Source organism: Aythya fuligula, chromosome 12 (genome assembly GCF_009819795.1).
Source record: "Aythya fuligula isolate bAytFul2 chromosome 12, bAytFul2.pri, whole genome shotgun sequence".
In the NCBI taxonomy this organism is placed as follows: Eukaryota; Metazoa; Chordata; class Aves; order Anseriformes; family Anatidae; genus Aythya; species Aythya fuligula.
In genome coordinates this window covers 8,913,431-8,940,745 of record NC_045570.1, presented here as the reverse complement: position 1 = coordinate 8,940,745, position 27,315 = coordinate 8,913,431, and the positions used below count along the sequence as shown (strand labels likewise).

At 55.4% G+C, this 27,315-nt stretch overlaps 1 protein-coding gene across 1 annotated transcript in view; it reads left to right on the top strand.

The window, feature by feature from the left end:
• Positions 1-27,315, top strand: part of HYDIN (HYDIN axonemal central pair apparatus protein) — a 111,956-nt gene that overhangs the window by 84,030 nt on the left and 611 nt on the right. Inside the window, exons 40-83 of the mRNA XM_032195647.1 lie at positions 76-228; positions 489-672; positions 1,002-1,143; positions 1,674-1,839; positions 2,110-2,739; positions 3,186-3,395; positions 3,523-3,728; positions 3,871-4,053; positions 4,300-4,419; positions 5,520-5,679; positions 5,768-5,940; positions 6,493-6,691; positions 7,419-7,518; positions 7,844-7,943; positions 8,453-8,621; positions 8,900-9,138; positions 9,437-9,551; positions 9,878-10,082; positions 10,385-10,620; positions 11,000-11,151; positions 11,730-11,922; positions 12,393-12,501; positions 13,093-13,365; positions 13,837-13,979; positions 14,232-14,450; positions 15,606-15,766; positions 16,374-16,486; positions 17,205-17,439; positions 17,905-18,117; positions 18,773-18,911; positions 19,247-19,412; positions 19,749-19,896; positions 20,468-20,675; positions 20,844-21,065; positions 21,281-21,450; positions 22,136-22,334; positions 22,504-22,662; positions 23,074-23,354; positions 23,661-23,880; positions 24,336-24,548; positions 25,328-25,491; positions 25,752-25,902; positions 26,309-26,539; positions 27,042-27,266. Coding sequence (XP_032051538.1) covers positions 76-228; positions 489-672; positions 1,002-1,143; positions 1,674-1,839; positions 2,110-2,739; positions 3,186-3,395; positions 3,523-3,728; positions 3,871-4,053; positions 4,300-4,419; positions 5,520-5,679; positions 5,768-5,940; positions 6,493-6,691; positions 7,419-7,518; positions 7,844-7,943; positions 8,453-8,621; positions 8,900-9,138; positions 9,437-9,551; positions 9,878-10,082; positions 10,385-10,620; positions 11,000-11,151; positions 11,730-11,922; positions 12,393-12,501; positions 13,093-13,365; positions 13,837-13,979; positions 14,232-14,450; positions 15,606-15,766; positions 16,374-16,486; positions 17,205-17,439; positions 17,905-18,117; positions 18,773-18,911; positions 19,247-19,412; positions 19,749-19,896; positions 20,468-20,675; positions 20,844-21,065; positions 21,281-21,450; positions 22,136-22,334; positions 22,504-22,662; positions 23,074-23,354; positions 23,661-23,880; positions 24,336-24,548; positions 25,328-25,491; positions 25,752-25,902; positions 26,309-26,539; positions 27,042-27,266 — 8,397 coding nt within the window. The remainder of the gene's footprint in view (positions 1-75; positions 229-488; positions 673-1,001; positions 1,144-1,673; positions 1,840-2,109; positions 2,740-3,185; positions 3,396-3,522; positions 3,729-3,870; positions 4,054-4,299; positions 4,420-5,519; positions 5,680-5,767; positions 5,941-6,492; positions 6,692-7,418; positions 7,519-7,843; positions 7,944-8,452; positions 8,622-8,899; positions 9,139-9,436; positions 9,552-9,877; positions 10,083-10,384; positions 10,621-10,999; positions 11,152-11,729; positions 11,923-12,392; positions 12,502-13,092; positions 13,366-13,836; positions 13,980-14,231; positions 14,451-15,605; positions 15,767-16,373; positions 16,487-17,204; positions 17,440-17,904; positions 18,118-18,772; positions 18,912-19,246; positions 19,413-19,748; positions 19,897-20,467; positions 20,676-20,843; positions 21,066-21,280; positions 21,451-22,135; positions 22,335-22,503; positions 22,663-23,073; positions 23,355-23,660; positions 23,881-24,335; positions 24,549-25,327; positions 25,492-25,751; positions 25,903-26,308; positions 26,540-27,041; positions 27,267-27,315) is intronic.

Below are 27,315 nucleotides of genomic sequence, written 5' to 3'. Positions count from 1 at the left end.
CCAGCTCCAAGCAGATGGAGCTGCCTGCCTCTTTTCCAAAGTGTTTTATTTTCCTTGTGATGTCTGACACTGCAGGGCTCCTCCAGTTCTCACCTCGTCTCGCTGCTTCCCTGCTTTCCTTCACAGCAGTGGCTGAGCGTCGGCGGCAGCGGTGCAGGAGAGATGGGTTTGATGAGCTGCGTGCTTCCCGAGGACTTGCTGGGGGCCATCCTCTCGGAAAGGCTGCAGGCATGGCATTTCTCCTCTGCCTTTGGGGTCGGGAGGGTGGGGGGCAAATGATAACATCCCTGGTGCAAAGAGGCACGGGGATGCCTTCAGGGACTTGTTGGAGGGAGTGCTGGGTGGCCAGCAGCATCCTTGGGTGAAGCTGCAGATGCCATCAGGTGCATCAGCTCCAAGCTGATGGTCAGCATTTGGTTTGATTGCCAAGCTGAGAGCCTAATGCGTGCTGCTACTGACTCTCTCTTCCTTTTTGGCGTTATTCACAGCTGAGTGACTGCTACCAGGGAGTGGTGTTTGATGGCCTGGAGACCCTCTTTGCAGGCAGCATGGCGTCTGCTCTCATCTGCCTGCTCAAAGCTGCCAGAAACCGGCCTCACATCTATTTCGTGAACCTCGTCCAGGATTATGCCTCTTTGAAAGCCAGAGAGGCGGCTGCAAAAGAGCAGGAAGGTGAGAACCATCTCTGTGCCCCTCAAATGTTCTCTCTCAAGCCCTCGGCCTCATCCATGTGTCCATTTGGTTGTTGTCGATGGAACCTGTAAGAGATGTTTTAATCCTTAATCCCTCTTGTGGCTGAGCGTCTAAGCCCCACACAGGGCATGCAGGGCACAGCAGTGGTTTGGGGGATTCTCCAGCCGGAGCAGGGGTCTGGGCTGCCCACTGCCTCCTGGCAGGACGTCCAGCTGGGGCTGGGCAGGGCTCTGAGCCCTCTCAGCTCACCCAGAGCAGCCAGCTCTGCCTGCAGCCGCTAACCATTCCTCCCCTGGCTTGTGCGGAAGAACGGGAGCAGGAGGAAGCTGCCAGGAGGGAGAAAGCACACCTCCAGGAGATGGATGAGGAGGAGTACGATGCCCTCACGGAGGAGCAGAAAGCTCAGTTTGATGACAGTATACTACAAGTCCAGCGTGAGAGGAAGAAGAGGTCTGTAAGCTCCCCAGTAGTGTCCCTGAGGGGTTTCCCTGCTCCTGTCTCACATAGGACCCCTGAGCACCCACCTGATGCCCTTTCCCTCCCCACACTGGGTGCCAGCAGGCTGCTGGAGACCTTGGTCCAGCTCAGAGGGTTTTAAAACACAAGCCAGAAGTGTCACTGCAGTGCCAGTTCCACCTCACCAGTTCCCAAGAGGGGAAGGAGCTTTTCTCCAGGGAGATGAGGACGACCTCTCCGTTATTTTAGCAGCGAGCCCTCCAGCTTAGGCCCTGGCTGCAGGGAGCCGGTGGATCTTATCAGAGGAGCTGCACAATTTTGACCCAGACTTGGCTGGCCCTTCCTACCTTTCCTCAGTTCAGGTGTTCCCAATCTCCTCAGGTTGAGGGAAGCCCGCAGAGGTGGTCTAATGGCTCTGCCTGGCCTCAGGGTCAGTCAATGAAGCAGGGGACCAGCTGGGGTTGCAGCCAGCCCAGCTTTCTGGTGGTGACTGTCAGGGATGTTTTCTGTTTGGTCTGCTGAAGGAAGATGGAGCGGCTGGCTCGAGAGCTTGAGGAAAAGCTCAAGCAAGAACTGGAACGCTTGAGGGAGGAAGAAGAGATGAAGAAGAAGTCCAGGCGGGGGAAGAGAGAGCTTGGGAAAGAAAAAGATAGTGCCTTGGGGAAGAAAAGCCAGCACGGAGGCAGACAGGTGGGTGGCTGTGTTTACAGAGAGGAGAAAAGCCCAAAACAGAAGGACCCTCCTGTTGAGTTGTACCACCCCACAAGAAGCCACACGCTTCTGTGCCCAGGGATGGGTACCTGGCCAGGGAAACATGGGACTGGGCTGGGAAACCATGCTGGTTGATCACAGTGCTTCTCCACCAGGGTGTTCTGATCTCCACCTCAATCATCACCATCCCACAGCACTGGGGTCGGTGCTTTGAAGTGCTCACTTCTTTTCCCCTCTCCTCCTGCCCAGAATTTGACCACCTCCACCAGCAACACCAACGTGTCCACCAGCAACCGCTCGGACATCAACGAAGGGGTCGACAAGAAGGGGCACCTGGACTCTGTTGCAGGTGACAAGGAAGATAAGAAAAAGCGGAGCAAGGTTCCCCTGACGGATGGCAGCACGGGGGCAGCTGTGCAACCCACAAAAAATGAACAAGAGGAAGCCAAGCAGAAGACCATGAGCGATAGCGAGAAGGTCTTGGCCAAGAGGTTTAAGATCTATGAGGCATCACAGAAAGACATCGCGTATATTTTGTCATCCTGGGACAGGGCTCAGGGCATTCTGCTGTCCCTTCTGAGCCAAGAGGAGGCAAGGCACCCAGCAGAAGATCAGCACCCACCTCCCTCCAGCCGCAAGAGCCGGAAGGACAGAGAGAAGGAGCGCCAGGAGAGGCTGGAGAAGGAGCGGGCAGAGAGGGAGCGGCTGGAAAAACTGAAGGCTATCGAGTGCCGGTTTTCTGGGCCGGAACGGGAAGGTGCAGACTCGTCAGCCAAGGGCCAGGATGTCGGGGTGCCTTGCTTGGACATCCAGGTGCTGAGCGCAGAAGATGCTACGGGGAAGATCCTGGAGAGTGGCAAGCTGCCCACGGCAGAGGAGGTAAAGCCCCTCGGGGCCCGGGTGCTGAGGTTTGGGTCCTGGTGCTTTGTGTCCCACCGGGTGACATCAGCACAGAGCCTTGTCCCAGGCTTGTTCCACCGTGGGTCCTCAGCAGCCATGTGGCTGGGGAGGTTCTCAGTGTCCCTCATGTGGGTGGAAAGAGGGAGCACTCCCTGTTCAAGCATCTTGTCTGTTCCAAGACTTTCCTGGTCTGCAAATCATTAAAAATGGTCCCAGGGCAGGGTGACTCGTGGTCATTGCTTCCTCTAGGTCCCACTCATAGGTCCTGGCAATGCTCTGGAGACTCCCCACCCCACCCTACCCCACCGGGCATAAAAAAGCACAGTACTCCATATCAAAACATTGCCAAAAGTTCAGTGCCTGTAGGGAAAGTGTATGAGGATGAAGATGATGAAGGACAAACAGGGTTTTCTCTTATCTTTTAGATCCTGGATAGCCTGGGACTGGGTCCCTCGGGGCCTCCCATTCCTCCTACCACATTTTACTCAGTGATCCACTACCCAGAGAAGAGGGTGGCCCCTGCAGGAGAAGCCCTCAAGCACTTCATCCTTGTTGCACCAGAAGGGGCGGTGGTGGAAGAAGAGAAGAAGGAAACGGAGAGCCTCATGGATGCTCCCATCACACTCACTGTGAAGGTGCCAGGGCAGAGGGCCGGGCTGGACGGGGTGTGGAGGGTGGGTGAGATGGAGAAGGACGGCTGCAGGACGGGGATGTCTCAGGGCCAGTCTCACTTCTCTCTCCCTTTTCTTCCTTGGTGCCAAGGCATCGGAGGAGCAGGTCACCCCCACCAGAGGCCGGTCGAGGAAAGAGAAGGCTGAGGGCATCCGGGAGGCTCTAAAAGAGAGGCGGAGCTCTGGCCGGAGCAAGAAACATCCCCAGGGACTGGGCATGGGGGCACCACCACCACGTCCCCCTGAGGTGGACCAAAGCAGCGTGGACTTGGGCCCACCTCTGGGGAAGCCCCTCAGGTGAGCCCCGAGGGCAGAGGGAGGCGGTGGGCGCGCTGGCCGTCCCACCAGATGGGTAGTCCTGGGACAGTGAGTCCCCAGCCCTCCTCCTGCTCTGGTTTTCTCGTTAGCAACATCTTGAAGCATCTTTTTTAACCACCAGGCTGAATAGCTTCCGGTGGATCGTGCCTGCCCGTGGCCAGGCTGAACTGAAGGTCCACTTCAGCTCCACGGTGCTGGGCCAGTTTGACCAGACGCTGCATTTTGAGATCCTGGGGACAAACCGACTGCACCAGCTGCACTGCAGGGGCACCTGCCTGTACCCCACCATCAGCCAGGACCCACGGTAAGGCTGCTCTGTACGAGCTTTCTGCTCTGCCTGCCCCTGGAGCTAGGGCTGCCCGTTGTGCCCCAGTGACCACCTCCTCACCACCTCGTGGCTCCTTTGAGCTCCATCGTGTGCTGCCTGAGCACCCAAACATCTCATCCCGTGCTGGGAGCAGGGAACCCCAGCTGCTGCTGAGGGCTGTGGCTTTCTGGCCAGCTTTTCCACTTAGAGCTTCTCATCCTTTTGCTTTTTTTCCCTGTCCAGGCTGGTGTTTCCTCACCGGAGGAAGAGCAAGGCAGATGGTGACATTGTTTTCAAGCAGTACATCATGAGCACAGGCGTATTCCACTTCGGGCCGCTGCTCTGCGGGAAGTCCAGAGACTGGTAAGTGCTCCCCAGCCAGCCATGGGCAGCCTGGTGCCCCCCACCAGGGCTGCGTGGCAGTTTTGGAGGCACCCTGTGCCCTCCCTCCCCATCTCAGACTCATCACTTAGGAAAACAAGCTTAATAGCAGACTGAACGAGCAATTACTCTGTGGACGGTGTTGGAAACCACTGATTGATTTGTAATGTAGTCAGGCTTTATGATGTGGCCTGTCAATGTGTATGTGTGTGACCTGCAGAGGAAGAAAAATAGGATTTATGTTTTCCTGAAACTTACTGCTGGATAAGGTCTGCTTATAAAAAGTCATTGGAGCTGCTGGTGTGTCTATTTTTAACTCTGATCTTTTTTTTTTTTCTTTTTTTTTTTTTTAATATTAGAAATGAAGCCCTTATCTTTATGGGAGCCCTGGAGATCTAGCGGTATTTTACAACTCAGGGGAATGAAATAAAAACTTTATTTTTTGATTTTTTAAAAAAACAGAAGGGGATCTTTAGCCAGCCTGATGAATGGTCTCAGGTTTCTGTTTGCTATTTAACCATTTAACTCCAAGTGCTATTTCACACCTTAGGGAAGGGACACTTGTTAAATTTAGCTCTCCTCTTGGGAATGCATCCTTTTCTTTTTTTTCTCTTCCTGAGACTTTGAGCAAACCCATGAAACACAAGGCAGTCTCATGGCTTTTCTGAATGAGAAAAGCTAAACTATTTTTAAAATCCCTTTGCAAAAGCATTTTTTAAACCCTGCAGGGAAAGAAACTTATCAAAGCAGTGGGGAAGGGGCCATGTGCCTGACTGGCTTTTATTTGTGCAGGAACACTTGAATTTGCATTTTGCAAAATGCTCTTTCTTTAAGTGTCTTGTGCATCGTCACGCTTCTAGGACAGGGGCACCAGGTGAAGGTGCAAACGTGGAGGTGCCAGAAGGCTGAGCCCACCATGCAACGTGCCCCTGAATGTGTTCCTTTTTCTTAGCCTGCTTGTTGGGTCATCCTGGGAGGCTGCAGAGAGCATCCTCCTGCCAGGACACAGCACTGGCCTCGGTGGGTGATAAAGGCAATGACTCCAGCAGCTCTGCTGCAGCCTTCTCCCCTTCTGTGGACAGGTACAAGGCACAGAACTACCCCAGCAACTGCGAGAAGATAACCATCCTCAACACCACCTCCTTGGAAGCAGAGGTGCATTTCTTCTTTGAGCACGACCTCAAAGCAGACACGTTCCTTTTGGACCCTCCCAGCATGACGCTGAAACCCAACGAGAAGCAGGTAGGGGACAGGCAGGCAGCGGTGGCAGCACCCAGGGGCTGCTCCTCCTGCTCACCAAACCCTCTTCTCTGCTTTTTTGGGGGGCTAGGAGCTGAGCCTTTGGGCGTACCCCACGTCAGCTGGCCTCATTGAAGACAACCTCGTGTGCTGCATTAAGGAGAACCCGGAGCCGGTGGTCTTCCCCTTGTGCTGCCAGGGGGTGCGGGTGGAGCTGGGGGTCAGCCCCAAGCAGGTGCACTTCGACAAGCTGCTGCTGCACAGGTCAGCCACACGCTAGGGCAGGGACAAGAGCAGTTTGGGCTCTCTGGCTGGCCGTGTGCCTGCTTAGGATGGGGCTGGACTGACATCTCTCCTCCCCTCATCACTTCCCAGTCTCCAGCTCACCATTCCTCGCTGGCTGGGACATCCCGTGGTGGCCATGAGCTCCACAGTCCCCAGCAGTGCTGGGCGTTGGGTATCCTGATCCACAGCAGAGCTGTGTGTGCCCCAGTGCTCGTGTTAGCTGACTCCAGCTGGACATGCTGGAGAAGTCCCTGTTCCACGTGCTGTGGCCCTGAGCCACTGCTTCATCAATGTCTCTCTTTTCCCAGGGGAAGAGCCCGCTGGTTCAGCTCCAGCTCTCCAAACACCACAGCAGTCCAGTTGCCCTTCCCTAACTCCCTTTTTCTGGCTGCTGTCCCCCAGGACCTCACCTCTCAGGCTTATCACATAGGGCAGACACCCAACTGGTCCCACCCGTGGGGCTGCCCCAAGCTGCCTCCAGTCGCGATGCTCGCCCAGCCGCCGGTGCTGAGCATCCCCGTGTCCCTGCAGGAGGGACAGCAAGAAGCTGGTGCTGCGAAACTCCAACCCGCTGCCCGCAGCCTGGAGGCTCAGCGGGCTGGAAAACCTCGGCGAGGACTTCTTGGTGTCACAGGACGAAGGCGTGGTGGGGCCCTGCACAGAGCTGGAGGTGTACCTGCATTTCATGGCCACCAAGGCGCTGAGCGTGAAGAAGACCATCCGGCTGGAGGTGAGGGCACCCTGCTCTCCCCGGCAAGGCTCACCTGAGGTCCTGAGGGATGGAGGCAGTGCAGGGAGGGTATCCTTCAAAGAGGGCTAAAGGAGGAGGCTTCTTGAGCTTCCTTCTGCTTGTGATTTTGGGATGGGCAGGCCTTAGCAGCAAGGGGCTCCTGCTGAAGAATGGCTTTTTGGAAACCAGGTGACTACTAGGGTGTTCTTGCAGCCGAGCTTCATCGAGCAAGTGTAAAACCACCACAGCAAGTAAATTGTGGAGTGAGGGAGAGATGTACCTGCAGACACAAGCTGTGCCCCTGACGCCTGCTGCCTCAAACTGTATTTGCAATGCATCCCCGAGCATCCCCATCCCAGACAGCCGGGTGTTGTCCCCACGTGGTGTCAGCCCGGATCACGGGGCAGCATCCTGAGCCCATGCCACAGCACCTTGCTGCTCTGCAGGGCTGAATGCTGTCGTTTGGTTGTCCAGATGTTGGTGCGTTCTCAGCACCCATCCTGAAGTCCATCTGTGGCTTTTAACATAGGGCAGCAAACTCTCACCCTGGGATTTTGTCCCCCATGGCTGCCTTTCGGTGAGAGTGCTGGGTGATTTAAGAGACTGATAGCCCACAAAGCAGGGGAGGCCATGGTGGAGCCAGCCAGTAGAGACAAGGACCATTCTGTCACCTACTGAAAGAATAGAGGAGAATCGTCCGAGCAGTGTTTGTTTCTTGCTGCCTCAGGTTTCAGATGCAGAGAACATCCTGGGGATTGTTCAGATTGAAAATATCCAGATCCACGCGGAGGCCTATGATGTTGCTCTGAGCATCACCATCCCTAAAGGTCAGTGGTTGCACCCAAACCAACATAGTCCAGGTTGCAGGCAGCTGGCACCTCCTGGAGGCGCAGCGTAGCACATAGAGTTGGTGGATCTGTGCTTGGAAGCAGAGAGATGGAAACCAGGCTCGTTAGCTGCTGACCCCTGCAGGTGCTCTCCAAGCAGGAGAAAGGGCAGCAGAGCAGCTAGGGAAAGCTCCCGGGATGGGGAAACCTGCTGAGGATTTTGTGATGTCTGAGAACTTTGTTTATGTACCTTGTTGCTTGGTGCAGCCTCCAGCAGCTCTCAGATATTCACCATCTACTACCTCTCTCTGTGGGAACACTGCAGGTACAGATGGCAACGTGGATTTTGGAGTCCTTAAGGTGCTGGATGATACAAAGCAAGCACTGACCCTGAAGAACAAAGGGAAGTACGAGATCGCATACAGGTGGGTTGCAGCTCTGGCTGCCTGCTCTGTCCATGCACAGTGCCACCCTCTGCCCAGCTCTGTGTCCCGGTCTGTCCATGGCTGGAACCTTTTCCCATGCTGGCTTCCTCATAGTTTGAGTAAACACAAAATCCAGGCTCTTGTACCTCAAATATTTTAACGGAGAATGCAGTCACAAGTAGTTCTTTACGGCTCAGCAGGAACCAAAAGAAGAGGCTGAAATTTAAGCTCCCCGTACTGCTGAGATTGGTTCCCTTCGTTTGAGGGTGTACTCATTTCTCTCTGTGAAGGTCTTCAAAGGAGGGAATGACAAAATCAGTGTTGAAGTGAGCTTACAGCACTCTTGTCTGTAGTCTGTGTCAAAATCTGGGATTTCCCAAGCAGAAATGGACCCTTTCATTTATTTATTTATTTTTTTTTCCTTAAGGTCCTATGCAAGGTGCTGGCTGTGCTGCTGCCACCCAGGACCTCTAACCACAGAGGTCTTTGTTCCTTCCCTTTGTCCCCAGCTTCCTGATAGAAAATGCAGATACCAGCATCCCAGACTTGGCATCCCACTTCTCTATCCAGCCACAGGAAGGCATGCTGACCGTCTCTGAGCGCCCCGTGCAGGTCCAGCTGCTCTTCCACCCCAAGGCAGAAATAAGCATCGAGGACAAACCCATCCTGAAGTGCCAGGTGAGCTGCCCAAGCCAGGGGGGCACTTGTCCAGGTGTTAGCAGGACGTGTGTCCCCTAGAAGGAAAGGTTTAGCTGGGGAACCCTCTCTTAGATGTATACAGCAGTCTTCCAGAAGCTGTTGGGGACGCTTCTTAAGTAGAGCTGAAAATCTGGCTCTGGAGGAGGCATTGAAACAGCTGGATTTAAATAGGGGCGGTTGAAGGGGACATGGGGTGGCATTAGGGGACAGCGGGGCTGGCTGCCTTGCTGCCTTACCAACCCCTCCCCTGGCTGCAGGTGATTGAGCCCAGCCTCTGCAATGGAGGGGAGACCATCGCCATCATCCCCGTGCGGGTGTCCGCCAAAGCTGTGTTCAGCAAGTACAGCATCACCCCGGCCTCGTTCATCAACTTCGGCGCCCTGGTCAACGGCACCAAGAAAACCTGCACCATCACGCTGGAGAACAGAGGCAGCCTCGACTTTAAGTTCCTCGTCTGCAGAGCAGACCAGGATGTGTCTGGGCTGGCAAGGAAAAGGTGAGGGAAGAGCTGCAGCACCCTTCCCAGCCAGGGCTGCAGAAAGGCGTGTGACCAGCAGGCTGGGCACTGGGTCCTGGTCCCTTTGTGAGCAGGGGACCCAAAATGCCTCAGCGTCCCCAGGTGTAGGACAAAGCTGGTGGTACAGCTGATCTGTCCCTGCCCTGTGGCAGCAGAAGGAGCCATCAGGAATGTGAACCTGGAAGGATTTCCTTCATAGGGAGGAAGGTCAGCCCCTGGCCTCAGAGGATGGCTGGGGGAGCTCAGCACCGTGGGTGTTTCTGCTTTCTCCCCCCAGCGCCCTTTACAAGAAATCCAACCACTCCCAGGAGAATGAAAACGTAGGCAAGGTGATAACCTCTGCGAAGCAAAGCAAGCAGTCCCTGCAGAAGGAGACGAACACCTCCATGCAGGTGAGTGGCTCCTGCTCCCCCAGCGTGTGGCAGGGTCAGGGGACTTGACTGCGCCTGGGACGGGGCTCACGGCTGCAGGATGGGACATGGTCTGTGTGTGCAGGTGCTTGGATCTCCATCGCCTCCCAGCCACCAGCAGAGGCTCAGACCTGGAGCCCTTTGGGGCTCTCCCTTCCCTGCCCTCTCATCCTGGGGCTGCCCCTGGGCCTTGGACCATCCCTTCTTGCCCTTGGCCCATCTGGAGGCCAGGAGGTGGTACAGTCCTTGCTGGGGATGCCCAAGGCCAGGCTGCCAGCCCTCAGCCTCTCCCGGGGCTCTTTCTGCAGGCTCGCTTCACCGTGGGCATGTTCACGGTGTACCCCGGCTTCGGCTCCATCCATCCTGGGGACGAGCAGACAATCACAGTGGATTGCCACGCAGAGCCACTGGGGCTGTGTGAGGAGCACCTCTCCATCGATATCAGCGACAGGGACCCCAGTGACAACCCCCTGGGCATCCCCTATACCCTGCTGGCTGAGTCCTGCCTCCCAGGTACGTCCATCCCCAGGTTCCCGTGGCCAGACCTGCTGCTGCTGAGCACCCAGACCTCTTGAAAGGGCTGCAACCCCCGAGGGTTTTCATGTGCACCAGTGGAAGAGGCTGGGAGGGGTACAAGAAAGGGCAAAGAGGAAGCAATGCCCTTTTAAGACTGAGGGTTCCTGGGCTTCCAGGCAAGAGTTTTGCAGTGACTTGGCCAGAAGGGGCTTATCAAGCCTTCTGTGAGGCCAACGAGGTCCAGCTAAACCCAGCAGGAAGCCTTCTCCATCTCAGCCCTCCCTCCTTTCTTCTCGCAGCATTTGTGGCTGACGATGTAGGGTCCATCTTTGAGGAACATTGCATCTGCAGCAACACCAACCTCTGCCAGATCCTGCAGACCGTGCAGGACAAGGGCGTGTTCATCACAGACGAGAACAAGTTCATCTTCACCAACGTCCTGGTTGGGCACCGGGCCACTGCTCGCTTCAAGATCCGCAATGTGGGCAAAGTCCCCTGCAACGTGGTCCTCTCCATCAGACCCATCTCTGGTAAGGTAAGAAATAGAAGCCAAGGTGATTGTTGTTCTTCTAAGGTAGGAGCCTGCCTCGTTCTCCAGGTGCACCTCACCCGTTCTAGTCCAGCTCTGTGCAGATGAAGCTATGGGGGAGAGCAGCAGCCCCAGGTGGCAGCTGGTTTGAACTCAGCATGTCTCAAGCAAGGTTTTGGCTCATTCCTCTGTTTGTGGAAGCACTCAGAGCAAGCTTTGGCCCTCCTGGGCTTTATGGCAGCTCCGTCTCTGAGGCCAGCACCACTTTGGAGTCACCCCCCAAGACAGAAGGGTCCTGTCCTGTCCCCAGCCACCACGACGTGCATCAGACTACATCACACAGAAGGGTGTTTCCTCCTAACTCTGCTCCGTGTGCTTCCCCCAGCCCAACAGCCGCATCAGCGATGTTTTTGAGGTGGACCCCGTCCAGATGTGTGTGCCCAGCCGCTCCCACACCTTCGCCACAGTGGCCTTCACTCCACAAACCATGCAGAGCTACCAGTGCACTTTTGAAGCTTCACTTGATGCCCAGACAAGGTAATGCACCCTGTGAGCTCACGGGGGGACCTCTCTGATAGCTGCTTCTCCTCTGGCAGGATGTGGACCTGTCATCAATCCTGGCTCTTGTAGTAGCCCTAGGAAGAAGAGTTAGCACTGGATCATGTAGTAACTACTAGGTAGAGCAGGGAAGAAGAGTAAGAGTCATAGTTTAGTGTGTATTATTGGCTATGAAGTCTGCTCAACATTAGGTAGCCCACTGGAAGTTAGTGAATCAGAAAAAAAGTGGAGGTGCAGCTGCTGAGCTGGGGCTTTCCAAGGCCAAAGGGCTGGATGAAGTGGTTTCTGTGGCAGGAAGCCACCATACATTATCTCTTCCTCATTTATGTTCCAAGGAGATGGCTGTATGTGATTAACCTAGGGTACATCATGGTATTCCATATTAAAAAACAACTGCAGCCCTTGTAAAAGCAGCTGGTTACTCTGTCCTAGAACCAAGTTCAGGACATGGGAGGATAGGGACAAGGGGTGCTGTGGGTGGCACACATTCATTGCCTGGCAAATGGAAAACGGGTTATTGCCAGCCAACAACGAATTCTCCTCTGCCCCTCCTGCAGCCCTGCAGCAATTAAAGCCCAAAGCCTGACGTTTGATATCAGTGGAGAGGGGAATCTGCCTCGGGTCACAGTCCTGCGCCCGGTCCTTCACAGTAAGGGAGGGAACCCTCTGCTCCTCTTCAAGAAGCTGCTGCTGGGTGACTCCGAAAAGCTCCCTCTGGTCCTTCATAACGCTGGTGGCGTACCCGTCCAGGTGAGGACCTGCTTGGGAAATGCACCCTCTGCTCTGGGAACAAGCCCTCCTCCCGTGGAGGAGAGAGAGGCCCCAGAAAACACAGCTGGGATGTGCTGCTACCCTGCATGACCCCTTCCCAGCCCTCCCTGCTCACGTTTTGGTTCTCAGTGGCAATGTGTGGTGTCCTAGTTACGTTATTTTCTATCTGACCACGTTTTTACTACATTTTCATTAAACTCAGTTGTTGTTTAATTCCATTCTGCTCATTACTTCTTAATACTCTGTCCTGTTTACTTATATTTTAACTACGTTCCATCACCTCTGACCACTTTTTCTGTCTGATTTTACTTCCACTTCACGCTAAGAGTTGTGTGTGAAGCAGAGCAGCGTGCTGGGTTCCTAGTGGTGGACCAGCAGCAGCTCGGTGGTGGTCCATGGGTTCTCCTGTACCCTCACAGATGCGGTCTTGCTGTGTTCCCTTTTCTCAGGTGATGATAGATCTGTTGGACGAAGGGGGAGTTTTCTTCCTGAGAGCCCGGCCAACCACGCAGTGCATCTACCAGGCTGCAGGTATGAAGGAGGACTCTGCTGGAGAAGGTAGATGGAGTGTGGTCATCCACACAGGGAAGGGTGTGCCCTGCTTATGGTTTGGCCAAGCAGCAGGTATTAGAGACAGTTTCTTCCCTGGGGCTTTCTCTACCCCTACCTTTTCACGTGGACTTTGCACCACAGATTGTGCTGCTCCAGAATTTCTTCCTAGCAAGCTGTAGGAATTTTTTCTGCTCTTCTGGGCATGGTGGGTCAAGCTGTGGGAAAGTCCTGGGGAACTATCAGCACTTCAGTTGGACCATCCGAGGTCTTTGCTGTGTGTGGGGTGCTACCAGCCTGAATGAAGGCAGCCCTTGATCCCACAGCCAGCCACCAGAAGCTGAAAACACTATTTGAGTCAGCTTAGGTATGGAAGGAGCTGGCTGGAAGCAGTTTGAGAGCCAGGTGTTAAGAAGTTAAGACACTTCAGGATATGCATGGTGTCATCATAGTCTTGTGAACACAGGAGGAACATCTAGAGCCTCTGGGGGGAGAATCTGTGCTTAGAAACAGCTGGGTTGCAGCCACTTATTCCTCTTATACCCTCTGGAGGTGTTTTCTCTGTGCAGCTGTGTCCCTGTCTCTCACTTCACTCTGCAGGGACGAAGCCCCACACCGCTTCCCTGGTCCTGCACCGTGGGGAATCAGCAGAGTTCGACGTGCTTTTCAAACCCAGCCTGCCCCAGCGCGTGGAAGGGAAGATCCACCTGTCCGTGGTGGACAACCCCTACGAAGAGACCAACATTCAGCTGGTGGGTGAAGGCTACGAGGATGACTTCACGATAGACAATATCCATGGACTCGTGGCAGACAGCGCTGAGGAGAGCCCTGAGGAGACCTCTGAGGGCGATCTGGAGGAGGACACAATTGAAGGTAAGAGAGGAGAGGCTGCCAAGAGGGAATAAAGAATAGGAAAGTACACGTTTCTGTTCACCCTGGGCCAGTGTGGTGTGGCATAGCCTTAGTGGACAGATCCTGTTGCCTTCTGTAGCCTGCACAGCAGCCACACGTGGGAACACGAGGCCACAAGAGGTCTATTGGCACGTGGTGTCCTGTGGGGATGAAGGCCATGTATGATCCCATGTCCTCTCCACCAGGACATCCCATGTCACTCACCAGGCCTGGTGGTCTGTGAGCGTGCCTGCCCTGGGCATGCTGCAATGCACATCCCTCTGCACCACGTTCAGGGACGTGTCAGGGTACATCTCTGAGGGATGGGGGTAGCACAGGGAAGTGCATCTCCCAGAGGCAAGAGGGCTTGGAGCAAGGAAAAGGGTTGGACGTGCATGTTCTGGGGGTGGATGGACCTGGCTGCCCGCTGACATCCCTTGTGCTTCTTAACAGCTGTCAGAGCAGATCACATCCAGTTCGGGGACTGCCACATTGGGAAGCCCTACCAGGCCACCTTCACGATCACCAACCGCAGCCGGGCGGAGGCGATGCGGTTCGAGTGGCCGGCAGGCCCCCCGTTTCACTTCTCCCCCCAGGTGAGCTCAGGCAGTTCTGCCTTTCCCATTACCCAAACACTGCCAGACATCTCCTGGGATCCACCAGCGACTTTCCACATACTGGTGCCACGTTTCAGTGCCCCGAGCAGATGCTGACTCTGCCAGACATGGAGCTTTGTTCGGGCAGGGCTCTCCACCCCACCAAAAAGACTCCCTGCTATGGGAGGTGGTGTCCTCACTGCCGGTCCTGCCCTTGTGGCTGATTCCAGTTTGGTTGGCTCTCTGCTGTAGGTGGGACACCTCCATGCTGGCTGCACTAAGGACATCACAGTGACCTTGAAATCAGACGTGGCAGTCACCTTCAGAAGACAGCCTGTGAGGTGCAAGGTGGCCAGGATCGCCTTCCAGCTGCCACCGGAGCAGGTCACCGACTGGGACGACCGCCTGCGCACCATCAAGTGGGTGGATACCACGAGGGACCAGGCAGCCACATGGCCTGTCAAGAAGAAGGTAAGGAGCACGACAGCAAAAGCTCACCCAGCTTCCACAAAACTAGGTGGCCACGGCAGCAGGCCACCATCTGCTGGCTTAGCAGTCCCTGCTTCCCCCTGAAATGTGAGCCATCTGTGAGTTTTAACCAGCGGTGTGTTTTTGGGGAGAGATGGATTCACTGCGACCTGTTATGCTCACACGAGATGGGGAAGTCTGTTGGTGAGAGGTGTTTTAGTCACTTGCAAATGTCGGTCTCAGAAGTGTTACAGCCCATGTTATTTTATTTTTAGAACATTTTATTTAGAACATTTTTCTTTTAGAACACATTTTAGGGTGTTAATAACTCTTCATCTGATTCAGTGCCTTTTGTGCCAATGGAGAGTTAACCCCACTGTGCTCTAGCTCTTGTTTTGAAGTGGAGAGTGAAACTCGCTCTCATCTGTGCACTCTGGCTCGCCCACTGGCACATTTTGGGTGAGCTCTGTTTATGCTGCTGAGATTTCTGTTGTGGTCTCTATATCATGTGGGATATCTCATAATGGAGCAGCCCCAGCAGCATGGGGCAGTCATATGGGAGTCCAGAGTATAGTCTCTGGAAGCTCTTGGTTTCCTATAATTAGTGATGAAGCACTCTTGAGCGTCTCTTCTTTGGTTTCTGAGCCGTTGTAAGACCCCCAAACCATTTTTTTTCCTCCAACCTTCTACCATTAGTAGCCAGAGATTTCCCTTGTAAATTCATTCCCATCCCAGGATGCCTGGCAGCTGTTGTCCCACACGTGACATTTGGAAAGCACGTTCTAGATTTGTTCATTCTTGGGTTTCTCTATTCACGGAGCTCCACCAGGGGAGCTTAATCCCAATTTAGAGACATGACAGATTTGTAGGGTGCCAGGAAAAAAGGTCGCTCTACAGAATTAGAACATGGGGACTGATAGCTGGTCATCATCCCCACCAGTGTGCTCACAGTCATGGTGGTGACTGCTTCAAGCAGCATGGAGGAACAAACACCTTAGTGATTAGCAGCAGGGTCAGATTTTCTCCTCCTTCCAGGAAAATAAATGGGAACAGTCCTTCCTAACCCCTAAACGTGGTTGATTTTGGAGGCCCAAAGGCTCCAAGCTCAGCCTGGCTTTCTGGGCTCTGCTCAGTGATTCCTCCCTGTCCTCTTTGGAGGTGATTGAGACAGACCCAGAACCAGCACACAGCCTCCTGGAGAGGAGCAGCCGCGAGGTGGAGCTTCGCCTCAGCGCTGTCGTTGATTACGCCGAGTTCAAGCTGGAGACGGACGCGATTCAGTTCAAGGAGACCTTGCTCTTCCAGACGAGGACGTTCACGTGAGTGGTGGAGGTCAGGCAGGGAGCAGCCTTTGCCCAGGGCTGGCACAGCGCCACACAGCCAGTGCCTGCTTCCCCAGAGCCGTGGTGGGCTCCAGTGGCTGCTGCTTTTCCTTCTACTCATGCTCCCGTACCACCAGCCCCTGACACGCTCATTGCACAGCCATTTCATAAACCTCTTCCAATTTCCATCAGGCTGCTGAGACGTGGAGGGGGATGCTCCTGGCTGCAGTGCCAGGGAGGTGCAATTCTGCTGGGCCTTTCTGCTGGGAGCAACCATGGTTTTGCTCTCCTTGCATGTTGCCAGTCCTCACTTGCTCAAGAACACATTTGCTGTCAAAATGATGCCAACTTGAGACACGAGGCTGGAATAAACTCCTTGGGTTAAGTTTTCCAGGCACCATGTCTGCACCTTCCTCTAAATTCTAAACTTGCAATTACTTTGCCCCTGGCAGCCCAGGACAGCAATGGAGGCAAGGCTGGGGAAGAACACACTGCTCAGCACAAAGAAGGGTGCCAGGAGCCCACATGGCAGTGTTACTTCTCTACTTGGTTCAAATTTATGTTTTTTGCTTTGTTTTGTTTTGTTTTCCCTCTTGCTTTGCAGTTTCCAGCTGTCCAACACAGGGAACGTGGCCCTGGAATACACCTGGATGGAGGACGTGGGGGATGAAAGGGCAGCGAGCCGAGCTGGGGAGCTGCTCCTCACCACCCTGAAAGGTAAGGCACTGGCTCTTCGTGGCAGCTGGGGTTGCCCGGTGTGTTTTAGTCACTAATTTAAACTGGACTTAATGCTGTCCCTAAGAGATGAGGCTGTCTGACATGAAATAGCACCCAGACATTTTTCCAGGTGCTATAACACACTGATCTCTACAGCTAGTTGGCACAGGTTTGACCCAGGCCAATTCTGACAGTAGTTCCTGGAAATATTTTGGGAGCAAGCGCTGGCCAGAAACCATTCTGCGGGAGAAGTCTGCATCTAGTAACTCCATTCTGGAGAAGGAGAGAGTTTAACACGGAGTGAAGCAGCTGGCTTCAGTCCTGGGCTCATTTAATTTGCTAACAGAGACATAGCCTTCATCTGAGGCTGGAATCACTTCTGTGGAGTGATGTTCAGTGTCGTGTTTTGATCTAAGCAGTTCTCTGGTTCTGCTGGACCTTTTCACTCTATTTGCCCTCTCCTACCCCCAAATCTCCCTGCTGTCTGTCCTCACTTTCACACCTATCCTTGAGACTTTCCAGGATTACAACTCGGCCAGCAGTAACACAGAAGCAAGATGACCTTGACCACTCTGTTCCTCGATGGGAGACCTGCTGAAAGCATGGCCTTAGGGACATGCCAAGAGCATCCCGTCTCTCCTCCCATCCACTTGCAGCAGGAGGAGCACCAGATTCCTTCTTGGAAGAAGATGTCCTGCTAACCTCTTCCTTCCCACAGGGCATTTCATCTCCTGTGCTTCTGGTGCCTCTGAGAAGCTCCAGCCCAGCCAGAGGGGCCACTCTCTGGGGCACGACTCGTCCTCCCTGAGCTCGCCCCCGAGCACCGTCTGTGCCACCTCGCTCTTCTCTGTCGAGCCCTGCAGTGGCACCATCCCTGCCGGCCAGGAGCAGCCCTTCCAGATGAAGTTCTCCCCGGTGTACATGGGGGACTTTGAGAGCCGCATGCTCTGCAGGTAGGAAGCATCCAGGATCGCTAACTTGTTAACTCAGGCTACCCTGAGTCATGGTATTGCCTCTGACTTGGGGGGTGGGAATGCAGAGCTGGGGACAGCAAACCCCAAGAGTCTGCAGAAACAACGAGCACTCAGGACCAAATAAAGATGGACTGGACTTGTAGAAGCAGATATGGAGACAGTGGGAAATGACATTTTATTTTTAAGCTCCTGAAGGGTTACAAAATCTGGAATGAGAGATCCAGAAAGGCTGTCTAGGGGCCAGCTAACCCCTAGCTATGCTTTAGCAGACAAACAGGACCTCCTTCTCCATGCAGAAATTTGTGTGCTGCTCTAGGCACACCTCTGTTCGTGTTTCTGCCATATCAGCTTTGCAGTTCTGTTTGACAATGCTTGCACTGAGAGAGGATGCAGCACAAGCAGCCAGCAGTATGGAAATAATAACACCAGCCCCTTTCTTCCTAGTATTCCCAACCTGCAGCCGAATCAAAAGGGCCCAGAAGTGATCGTGAAGGGGAGAAGCCAGATGCCATTTTGCCACTTCGAGCTGGAAGACTCCGACTACATCACCGCAGAAAGGCGCAGCCCCGAGCTGCAGAACCCGAAGGGGACAACGCTGGGCCTCAACACGAGGGTGGTCGAGTTTGCAGCAATCGGCGTGTGTAGCAGGAACAGCAGGTAGGTGTGGGCATGGCTGCCCCTGTTGATGGTCTCTTGGTCACCCCCCTCAACCAGAGACCTCTCCAGCTCCTCTTCCAAGCCCCATGGCGCATCTGCACCACATCTGTGACCTGCTGAAATGTGGCTGGAACAAGCTGGTCAGTGGCCAAGACCACGTGGCCAATTTTTTGTTCTCTTTGCCCTTTTCTTCAATATCACAGCTGGTAATGCCTCCTCAGTTGGTGTAGGTTGGTCTGGGAGGACCACGCATAGCCCGTGTCACATGGCCATACAACCTTTGTCCCTTTGAAAAGCATCCTCAGGACATTTTTGCTCCTTTGAGGCACCGGTCAACGGGGTCAGCAAAGGCTGCAACTAGTACAGACACTATCACCTTCCAAAGGAGTCTTGCTGAACTTGATTTTACCTTTTTAATGTGCAGAAGTTTGCCTATGCCCTTGCTAATTTCTTTCTCAATGGCTGTTGTTATGTCTGCCTCGGAGACAAACAGGGCCCCCAAAAAGCAGGCGCAACGTTCATGGTGCCAGCATTGTCCACCTGTACCCTACAACTGGATGTCATCCAGGACTGGCAGTGCCTGACATCTGCTGCAGGATGGAATTATTGACCTCCCAATGCCACCTTCATAGTCTTTTTCACTTTGTGTGCCCAGGACCTTCATGGTTATGAACCCAACCAGTTCAGCATACTCCTTCCAGTGGACTTGCCAAGACCCTGCAGCTCCACCAGGACAGACAGCTTTCTTCTGCCTCACGGAGAGAGGGCAGATCCAGCCGGGGAAGAAAGCAGAGGTGGGTGCAGAAAGAGAAGAAGGTGGGTCCAGCACACATGCACGCCAGTTTGGCACCAGCTGTGCCAAACTCTCGGGATGTCCCACCTCACTGTGAGCTTGCTTTAGCCACGACCTTGAGGAAACCTTTGAATACAGCACAAATAAGCTGGGAGATGAACCTGTTGTCACTCTGTACCCCACCTGCCATGCCTTTGGGCTGTTAGTGGCCTCTTTCTGAGTTGGCAGTGCATAAGGTGGAGCTTTCTGGGGTTTCTCTATGGTGCAGCATGCATCCCTCTTCCCTTACCCCTGCCAAGGGCAGCAACTTCCCTTCATTTGCCTCTTTCTCCCCAGATGAAGTTTGAATTCATCCCCCGGCATCTGGACATCACAGAGTCGTTCTGGGTCTTTACGATCCCCGACCAGAGCGTTTCGGTCCCGTTCCAGCTGGTGGGCAACACCACGGACCCGCTGGTGACTCTGGACAGGTCCCACCTGAACTTCCACTTGCTGTTAGTCGGTGAGCACCACGGTTGTACCTTATACACTCAGATGTGTACTGCTCCAGTCCTCCTGCTCCAGCAAGCTCCAAAAAGGAAGGTGGAAATGGGATCAGGCACTGGTGTGAGCAGATCAGCCAGATCCTGGACATGAGTGTATGAGGGAGAGGAAGGGGAAGGGAGGGAGACGTGGATGTTTGGGGCATAGTGCATGGCTGGGGCTTCTAAGAGAGGATTTGGGGGTGATACTGGGGATCCCAGGGGTCAGAAGCCCGTGCCCCCTCTGGCCAGGAGTACCATGCAGCAGTGGCCCAGCTGCCAAAGGGTTTGCAGCAGCTGCTCCATCCCTTCCCCAGGGCACAAGGTACACCAGACCATCTATATGATCAACAGCGAGAAGGAAGCCTTCAGCTTTGCCTTCAGAGAAAGCTCTCTCTTCTCAGAGGGATGCAACACCTCCGTGAAAATAGAGCCCCTGGAAGGCTCCATCGCTCCCCTTTCAAGGTAATGCGGCAGCATCCCTGGCCATGTGCCCTCTCCCACCTGCCAAACGTTGCACGCTCACCTTGCTTTTGAGGCTTTCTCCCCTCTGTAGTCATGAGATGACTCGCAGCAATAGCACACGTCCAGCTTGTTTCAGTCCTTCCCCCCTGGGGACACCACGGGTCAGCACGTTTCTCTGTCTGGTGGCTGTGTCTGGGTTTCACTGGACTTCCAGGCCCCTTTCCTAGAAAAGTGTGAGCTTGGATCTTTTATTTTTGATGATAAAAGCACGTTCTGGGGCTTCACCCTGAGCCAGGGGCTGTGCAAGCAGTGCCACAGGCCACCAGCACACCTGCTGACCCACTGAGGATGTCCCTGTGCCCACTCACAGCCTGCCCCAGTGCCTGGAGAGAATGTGAGCTCTGGGTGGCTTTGCTGTGGCTTAAAAGATGCTGAGTTGTGACCTGGCACCGGCTGTGTGATAAGAGAGCACCCTGCATCAGTTACTGCTCTCCCATGAGCCAGGCAGTACAGGGCCAAAAAAGATGTCAGAGGTGGTGAACGGAGCACAAAAAGGGTCTCCTCTCCCCAGGCTTCCCCTTACAGTCTCCTTCACACCGACACTGGAAGGAGAGGTGGTCTTCAACCTCAAGTGTGATGTCAAGAGGAAGACGGAGCCCCTCTGCTTGAATATTAAGGCCAGTGGCTACAGCACGAGTGTGTCCGTCAGGTGTGAGCATGGCGACGGCTGCAGCACCGAGCTCAGCACGCAGGACATCAACATCATTGATTTCGAGGAGGTGAGCAGGGCTTGGTTATCATCGTTTAGGTGTATAAGCTGGTCTCAAGAGAGCGAGGCTGAGCCTTGACAGCGGTCCCCAGCCCCAGGAAGGCCCCAGGAGCACACGAGGAAGCAGCACGTGCTGTCAGCTGGTGCTCCACGTGTCCTCGCCTCTGTCTCCCTGCAGGTGCAGCTGAATGAGAGCGCCAAGTGCGTCTTCAGCATCCACAATAGCGGAAAATTCGGCTTCAGCTTCTCGTGGGAGCTGAGCGGCCCTGCAGCCCGGGTGCAGCACCTCACCCTTGTCCCTCAGACGGGCAACGTGCAGGCTGAGAGCAAAGTGGAGACCCAGCTGGTCTTCCACCCACTGAAAATGTGCTCTTTAAAGGACGTGGAGCTGACGCTGCAGGTGAGGCACCCATGTTTGGCACGGGACCTTCGCCTTCCCCAGGTACCAGCAGGAGCCATAAATCCCAAAAACCTTCCCCTCCCAGGCCACCTTCTGCTGTCCTTCAGCACCTGGTTTTCCTTATTGTCCCCCGTGCCCCTCCTCAGCCACCTCTGCTGTTTGTGGTTGCAGTTCCCATCCCTTCAGCTGGCTCACGCTGTCTCTCTGCCCCCCAGATCAGCCAGGGTCCCACATTTATCTGCATGTTCCTGGCCACCGTGGTAGTGCCCGCCATCCACTTCTCTGCCACCAGACTCAACTTTGGAGCCTGCTTTGTCTACCAGGCTGGGATGCCACCTGCCCAGCAGACCCTCGTCATCACGAACAAAGCAGACAAGGATGTCAGGTAGGGCCTCACACGCTCCTTCAGCTCTTGCTTGATGTGTCCTGGCTCCACGTCCTTGCAGCAAGCAGGGCTGTTGGCCAAACAGGGGTTGGGCTGCATGAGGAGACAGGGTCGGGTGTCGCAGGCAGGCTGAGCAGGCTGCACCGCTCTGCTTTGAGCTCCTGGGCTCTTACCAAAAGCCTGGCTGAAACGTCCCAGGGAAGCCACAACAGCAGGCAGCTGGGTGCAGCCCATGGACCCATCCCATCCTGCACGCTGAGCGTGACACCCTGCCTGGCAGCAGAAGCCCCTATCTATTTGTTGAGCTTTTCGGCTGCTTTACCCCTGAATTGATGCTATCTTTATGTTCAAACGTGCTGCTCCCTCCTGCTGTGACACAGCAGGCTCCTTCGTGCCCAGCTGTGCTGGCTGTGAGGCTTCACTAAGCATTCCCCTGGGATGCATTTGCCATCATTCACCTCTCCTCGGGGTGCTGGCCACACAAGGGACCAGGTCAGCCCATTTCCCACTGCTGAGCACGAGGAGACCTCATGCCAGGATAACACACCCCGGGAGGGACCATCCGGGCCCTCCTGGCCTTAGGATGCAGAGAGAGGAGACGGGAGAGCCCCGAGCAGCCCTGATGTCTCCCGTGGAGCACACGCAGCCTTGTGACACCTCTGCTTCTCCCTGTGCTTTCTGCCAGCCTGAGCTGCCTGTTCGAAGGCACCGCGTACCTGGAGGTGGGCTGCCCAGCGTGCATCCTTCTCCCGGGAGGGGCCGTGGAGGTGCCCATCACTTTCTATCCCAGAGAGGTTGCATCTTACCAGGAGCTCATCCATTTTGAAATCAATGGCCTTTACCACCAGACTGTGGAGATCCAAGGAAGGGGCACGGAAATGAAGGTGGGATGACATCCAAATCCTAAAACTCGAGTTACAGCCTGCCAGCATGGCTCTCTGTCTCACTTCCGCACCCCTCTTCCCTTGCCCTCTTCTGCTTTTCTGCCATGAGGGGGTAGAAAACCTTTCCTCCTCCTTGCCTTTTGCTTCATACTAATCCCTCCTGCCCCAGGTTGATGTTGTGGAACCACAAGGAAAGGTGGTGAAGCTGGGAGCCCTCTCCATCGGGCAGACGGTGAAGAAGACTGTCACCATAGCAAACAACAGTCTCGCCCCGCTCACTTTCAAGCTCAGCTTCAAGTCCTCTGTGCCAGAGCTGCAAGAACACGGGGTAAGGCTGCTCCAGGTGGGAGCTAGCATTAATTCCAGTTGTGTATTGTGTTGGCTGCCTGTGTGCTGCCCTGCCCTGCCTCCTGAGGGTGCTCGATCAGCAGATACCTGCGATGTGAGGTGTCACAGCTCCCCTAGCAGCCAGCAGTGAGAAGCAGGCACGATTCCTCTAGCTTGGTTCAAACACCAGTGTTTGGATGTGGTCGTGTATTTCAGATATGGGAAGGTAAGGGAGGCAAACCAGTCTTTGACAGAGAGTTACAACTCTCTTGAGGTTTGCACAGGATGACTCTGGAAGGTGCAGTCCCGCTTGCCATGGCCAGAAGGATGTGTCACAGGAAAACACCTTAAGAGTGCGAGATTCACAGCTCGGTTGCCAGATGAAGCAGTTTCCACCCGTTTCTTTGCGCAGGTTCTCTGCTTGCACCCCACCGGCGAACTGAATCTGAAGCCCAAAGGAGACACCTGCAAAGTGGAGGTGGTTTTCTCCCCAAAGCGCCGCATCCAGCCGTTCGCTGGGGAAGTGATTCTGGAGAGCAAGGGCCTGGCGCGCTCCCTCTTCATGGTGCGGGGCTCCTGCCAGGGCATCCACATCAGCCTGGACCAGGAGCACCTCAACTTCGGAGCAGTGCTGCAGCAGAGCCAGGTGTCGCAGCGCATCATCATGCAGAACACGGGCGACATAGGAGTCAAGTAAGGCAACCCCCTGCTCCGTCTGAGCACTGGGAGCTTGGGCGAGGGTTGGGTGGTGCCGTAGCTTGCCCAGACAGCTCTCCTCTGCTTTTCTCGTCCCACTGGAGAGCCGTGCAGCTGAGATTGTGCAGCTGGGATACACCCACATCTTTTATAGACGGGTGCAAGCTGAGTCCTGCTCAGCTTGAAACCTTGCCATCCCTGAGATCCCGCGGAGAAGCCCGCAGGAGGTTTGGAGCAGCACACTGCATCTGCAGCCTCCCCGTCGCTAATCCTTCCTTCTGTCTTTGTGCTTTCCTTGGCAAGGTTTAGGTGGGACGTCAAGAGCTTCAAGCCCGATTTCTCCATCAGCCCCACGAAGGGGTACATCTCCCCAGGAATGGACGTCCCCTTCGTCGTCAGCTTCCACCCCTTGAAGCCGAGCCTGGCCATCCAGTACGAGGGGCTGCGGTGCTCCATCCAGGGCAGCGAGCCACTCCGGCTTACGCTGGCTGGGTGCTGCCTGGAGGCCCCTGTGAGCAAAGAGGTAACAGCAGCAGGGCCAGGATGGATACTGGAGGCCCCTCACCTGCTCCCCATTTCTTTCTCCCCTCCTTGGGAAGCTGCAGCCTCATCAGCAGCATGCAAAAGACTCGTTCCTCTCCCTTTTTCTGAGAACAAGCAGCTTGGTTGACCCCAAAGCCTATGGTCTGAATGGACATGTTGCATATAACTTTTCCTAAAATGCGTCTTGCTGTGCTCCAGAGCCTGGTATAGATCCGTTCGGAGTCCTTTACAGCTCTCCCAGCCCCTCAGACAGCGCAGGACCCCCTTCCAGCTGGGGCTGATAGCCCACACTGCCTGCCCCACAGCTCCCACCCCGACTCCAGGCTTCTGCCTCTTCCTTTGCCCCCTCTGCCAGCTGGTGAGCAGGTGCCAGCCCCGTGGCAGTGAAAGGATCCCTCTGGACAGCCAGGCCCCCTCTGTGCTCCTCCGTTGCAGACGCTGATGTTTGCATGTGACGTGCGTGAGACGCACAGCCAGACCGTCCTCCTGTCCAACCCGAGCAACGAGGCCTGCACCGTGAAGCCCATCATTGAGGGCGAACACTGGAAAGGGCCTGAATTTTTCCACCTGGAGGCCAACGAGCAAAACAAGCCCTACAAGATCACCTACAACCCCCTAACCATGAGCTCCGACAAAAAGAAGCACCAGGTATGTGACAGGCCAGCATGCTGATGCTTGTAGCATGACCCCCAGAGCTCCCCCTGCTTTGGGCAGGAGGTTGGACAAGATGTTCTCCCCCAAACCTGGGTTATGATCAACTTATCCTACGATCCTTTGTTGGAAGCTGGGTTTCTGCGTGGCTAAAGGCCAGGCATAGAAGAGCTAATCTGAAAAGCCAGGTTGTCTGAAGGCCCAGGAAATGAGATTTATTCTCATGTTACAGCTCCTGGTCCCTGCCCGTGCAGCCCAGGGAGGCTCAGAGCCCTCCATGCTCAACCCTGTGGGCTGCACAAGCTCCCCAAGCCCTGGGCAGCACTGTGCTGCTGGCCCTGCCGTGGCTCGGGGTCTTTTTGCAACAAGGGGGGCAAAGCTGTGCTGCTGGTCTGAGAGCAGTCTGTCGGGTGGGATCCTGCCCAGGGCCTCTCTTGGCATCGCCTTCAGCGATGTGGGAGCTTTGGAAGGAGCCTTTCCTAAGGGGCCCAGGCTGAACAGAGAGGGGTGATTTTTCCCCTCCATTTCCATGGGCACTGTTTGTGAGACAAGCCCTTAGATCAAGTGTAGTCAAGCTCATCAATGCCCTGTGCTTGTGCCAGCCTGAGCGGGGACAGTGACACCACCTCCACCTGTGGGTCACAGCTCTACTGCCTGCATCACTCAGTGCTGCTCGAGTCACAGGGACCTGCAAACAGTCTGGGGGTGCTTGAGAGCCAGTAGCTGTTCTGGCCAGAAAGCAAAAGAGCTCACCCCATCCCGTTCTTTATTTCTAGGGCTCCATCTTCTTCCCCTTGCCAGACGGGACAGGTTTGCACTACCTCCTGCAGGGGACTGCTGAGGGCCCCAAGTGTTCAGGGACCATCGTTCGGGAGGTACCGTGCAGGACCTCCTACACCGAGCTCATCCCTGTCTCCAACTGGCTGAGCAGACCCCAGAGGTGAGTCGTGCCCCGAAGCCTCATCCCATCAGCAGTCCCTGCAGCTCCTGGGAGCTCCTTCCAGCAAGCTTCTCCTTGGCCACTCGTGGCCGTGGGTGCCTGGGGTCACAGTGTCCATGTTCAGCCCCATCCTGCGGGGCTCTTTTGGGGTGCTGGCTCCCTCTGCTTGGTGCAGGGAGGAGGAGAGGGGCTGTGGCATTCCCCCCGTATCCTACAGGAGTCCTTCCTACTGACCTTCCTCGCCTCCTCCTCATCCCCAGGTTCCTCGTGGTGATGGACATCCTCAAACCAGAGAACCTGGAGAGCGGCTCCATGCTGCGTGGGCTGGAGTACATTGACGTGCCTGGCTCCGACAAGAAGGACTACAAGCTCACCTTCCTCTCCTACAAGGAGGGCGTCTTTAGCGCAATGGTAAACGCAGACACCAGGCTGCAGGATCCTTCGAGGGGCTCTTTGGGGTCTTTCGAGGGGCTCTTTGCTCCCTGAGAAGCCCCGTGCCTGTTTTCACACCTCCAAGTGCCAAACGCGGGGCTGTAGGTCCTGGGTCCCACCAAACAGCAGGCACATCCACCTTGCACTGTTGCTCTCAGTGCGAGTCCCCTTGAGGGCTGCGTAGCACTGGTGTGTCCAGATGTTTGTGAGGGGGAAGCAATTGGAGAACACAATGTGGAAATGCCTCGTGCTCCTCCTAGGTGGCTGCTGTGGCTGTTGTGGAGGCAGGGTGCTGAGCTGCAGGGCTCTGCAGGCCGGCCTAGCACAGCTGGGGTGGGGTTTATCTGCAAAACGATCAGCATTTCACTTTTTTTCTCCAACCCAGGTGACATTCCTCAACGAGGCGACCGAGGAGTACTTGTTTTACATGATCACTTTCAAGGCCACGGCTCCGGGACCCGTCGGCACCGTCGAAGTGAGCGCTGCTGTGCGGCAGAGCGTGTCTTCTGCCATCAGGGTGGACAACCCGCTGGCCATCCCCGTGGTGTTTGACGTCGATTGCAAAGTGCCTGACCTCAGCGTGCCCCCGCATTTCTCTGTGCCTGCCCGGGCAGAGGTAGGTGCCCAGCTGCTCCCCGCGGCCCTTCTGGGAGAGAAACGGGGCTGTTCTCCGAGGGTGGCAGCTCCCACTGCTAATATGAAGGGACAGAAGCATGTGAGAGTGTCTCTGGTGGGAATTGCCCTGCACTGATGCTCTTTGCACCCCTCGTGATGTGCAAAACCAGGAGCCGGTGTCCCTCAGGTCATCCTGTGAGCGTGCCTGCCCTGTGCCCCCCTGATCGCTCTTCTTGGGGCCAGGCCCTGTGCAGGGTCACTGGGCTCTCCCGTGTCCTCACAAGCACCGTGCTCGATGGATGGGATGGCTCAGACTGCCCAGCTGTCCTGAGAACTGCTGGAAACACTGAAAAGACAAAAATATCGCTAGAGCAGGAGCCACAATGAGGGGCTGGCAGTTAGTTGTGCCCCTCGGGAGCCACACAGCACGGCCTGAGCACACCCAGGGCTGCTTTCCCCCATCCTCTGCCTGACCCCGTGGCTTTTCCCTTCGTCCCTCCCAGGCTGACCTTGTCATCGAGTACCGGCCCCTGAAGGTGGGCGAGAGCACCGCGCGCCTGACGCTCCACAGCAGCGATTTGGGCTCGTGCCACTACGAGCTGAGCCTGAGAGCCACCGCCAGCAAGCCGGAGAAGCCCCTCTACTTCTGCACCATGCTGGGCTCCAACCAGACCCTCACCGCCAAGCTCATGAACTACACCCGCCAAAGGACAGACTACGTCCTGCAGGTGAGCCCGGCGTGCTCTGGCTGCTGAGGGAATTGGGGAGCAGGGGCAG